General features: G+C 36.1%; 1 protein-coding gene across 1 annotated transcript in view; it reads left to right on the plus strand.

Annotated features, from left to right (window-relative positions):
- The window catches only part of PDE4B (phosphodiesterase 4B), a 287,515-nt gene that overhangs the window by 207,681 nt on the left and 76,748 nt on the right, over window positions 1-3,086 (plus strand). The window contains exons 3-4 of the mRNA XM_019531586.1: window positions 2,350-2,386; window positions 2,566-2,636. Coding sequence (XP_019387131.1) covers window positions 2,350-2,386; window positions 2,566-2,636 — 108 coding nt within the window. The remainder of the gene's footprint in view (window positions 1-2,349; window positions 2,387-2,565; window positions 2,637-3,086) is intronic.

Genomic DNA, 3,086 nt, shown 5'->3' on the forward strand with positions numbered 1-3,086 from the left:
GGGGGGGGGAGAGGCTGGAGAGGGGCTAAAAATAGCCTGGTGCTAGGGAGAGGGTAGGAAAAGCTCACAGCCATAGGGTGGAGGCCAGAGGCTGGGCTTTCGAAGCCCTGGACCTACTCTGGGAACTGTACAGAAGTTCATTTAAATCAGTCTCGCGAAACCTGAGCAAAGTTAAACTACCGCAGAGATACACTTAAATTAAAGCGGGTCAGCCATTTAAGACCAATCTAAATTTCCTGAACTTCTGTACAGTTTACTTGGAGAAACACCTAACTAGTCTAAGGTCTGTACCTGGGTGAACTAAGTTAGATTGGGTTGCCATTTTTAATGCACTCTAATCTCCCCAAATATCTGTATGTAGCCAATAGGAGTAACTTTAGTTCCATGCTGCTTTGCTCATTTCCTGTCATTTCATGTACTGGAGACTATTTAATTTGTCAAGTCTAACTGTTTCTTAGCCTCATTTCAGATACTACTGCTGGTTGTGCCAGTTAGCACCACCCCTAAGGGTGTTTTCTGTGGTGAGAATTCTTATGTAGGACATGGCTTCATTTCATTGCCCAAAGATGCAGCCATCCAATAGTAGTTACTGACAGCCAAATTCAGTCTGCTGACCTTAAATGGATGGTATCTGTGTCGCATCACTAGTTGCCCGTTGTGCTAGATGGTGACATACCAAATGGTCTTGTGTTTAAAAATGGGTTGGCATTAAAATTGGAAAAAGGTAACATACGCTATTTTCATTTTGAATGAGTATGAAGAGTCTCTCAGAATTTCTGCAGTGTTTGAACTGAAGCTTATAGAACTTTTATAAACATTTTAAGGGTCCTTGGTAGTACTTCCAGGTATCACTGGAAAAAATATGCAGATCTTAGGAGCTACTTTTATCCAACAAATTAGAAAATGATTGTGTCTTTTAATTACATTTCTAAAACAATTCAGATAAGCAGGTATTCATTCAGCTCTGAAAATTATATCTAAACACCATTACATCAGAAAGTAAGAATTTTGGATGTCTTCATTGTTATCTGTAACAGGTATACCTACAACATAAGTGAGGCCTCTGAAGATGTGTTTGATACATTTATACATTAAGAATAGAAGTTAGTCTCCATAAATTTTAACTTTTTCTTTTAAAGGGTTAAATTCTTATATACTGTAATAATCATAAATGTTTTATAATGAAATATAAACAGTAGCAAGATGGTCAAACTGCATGAGAAATGCCTACAAAGAAAGCCTGTATAGCAACTGTTTGCATTTAGTAAATATTTATCTAAGAGACAGTAACAGTTCCAAAGTATGTAAATACTAGGTTTCATGTAAACCATGCATCTTAACATTTGACAAAACAGATAGTGAGTATAATCAGTCAATGCCAATCTGCATACTAAAGTATGTATATACATGTATAGGTTTATTATGTTATAGTTTGTGTTCAGTATTCAACTGAACAAAAAAACCCACTTTCCCAAACCTCAGTATGTATTTTGTTGATCATATAAAATAAATGGTTACCAGAAACAGACAGTGAAGATAATGCGTTTTGCACAGGACATATCCTCTAATCTTCCATGATGAAAAACCACAGATGAAAACCAATGTTTAAATAACATTAAGGAGTGTAACACAAATCAACAGAAGTCAGGAAATTCAAAGCTGACCTTTACTGAGACTGTTATGCTTTTCTTTCCATCACAGTATGACTGTGCAGCCTTAACTTTAAACTTCCTGGCTTTTATTGCCTTGTACTACCAAAACCTGGATAGTTGTTCCAGCTTGAGTTGTTTTTTTGTCTGTGAACATACACTGTGACTAGAAGACCTTTCCATTAGGGGCAGCCTTTTATATAATGTTAAACAAAGAAACAGTACATGTGCTAAAGATTTCTGTTTTCAGTCACGGGGGTATATGATACAACATTCCATTGTAAAACATTCTTTTTCCAATTTGGAACGTAAACCTAATTTGGCATAAATATTTATATTTTTTTCATAAGCAGTGAAAGGCACGTTTTTCATTCCAACCTTCAGATTTGCATAGCCAAGTTAGCTGCGTATATGGCTGCCCGATTTTGAACATGTACATATTGTGGTTAGGTGCACTGAGTGCACTCCCACTTTGGTTGATGCATCCATTTGGAAACAGGCAAAACTTGCACTACCAAATTGAAGGCTGGCATAATGCTTGATGAAGAGGCTGCTGTGTATATATTTAAGTATTACATTCTGTTTGAATGTTTAAATTGCATAGTTTGAGCGTGTACATGTATTGTGCTGCACTAAAATATTGACAAGCATTCTTTAAAATGCAAAATGTTTTACAATTGTTTTTTTTCTTTTTTATTAGACATGGTGATGACCTGATTGTTACACCTTTTGCACAGGTAAATTCCACATATCCTTTTGGTCTACATAGTGCTATGTTGTGTATAAATATCTCTATATATTTAGACATGTGTGAATGAAAGGTAGTACATGGGCATCTACTGTCCCATGTTAAGGCATGCTTTGAAAAAGTGCATGTTTATAGGAATCATACAATATTTATTTGTGTTTAATTTAGGTCCTGGCAAGTTTACGAAGTGTGAGAAACAACTTTACATTATTGACTAATTTACATGGAACATCAAGCAAGTAAGCTTCTGGTTTTTAATTAAATTTATATTCAAGTGCGTGAATTGTACACATTTGGTGCCAGATTTTCTGGCTGAATTCAGTTCAGTTTCCTTTTTTTGCAGGCACATTTATTCACCTGTTACCTGTCCCTAAGCTTTGTACATGTGCTGAACTTCAAGGAAAGCTTTTCAAATGTAGCACAATCTTTCTGGGACAGCAGCTGTCTTCTACCTGGGGTCTGTACAGGTTTCATCAGAATTGGACCCCATTCTTGGTTGGTTCCATTATCAAATTAATTACCACTAATAATATGGACCTAACTAACAATATTTGCACCTGTTAATGACTATACAGGCATACCTCGGAGATATTGCGGGTTCAGTTCCAGACCACCACAATAAAGCAAATATCGCAATAAAGCAAGTCACACGAATTTTTTGGTTTCCCAGTGCATATAAAAGTTATGTT

Source organism: Crocodylus porosus, unplaced genomic scaffold (genome assembly GCF_001723895.1).
Source record: "Crocodylus porosus isolate Cpor-Errol unplaced genomic scaffold, CroPor_comp1, whole genome shotgun sequence".
Taxonomy (NCBI): Eukaryota; Metazoa; Chordata; order Crocodylia; family Crocodylidae; genus Crocodylus; species Crocodylus porosus.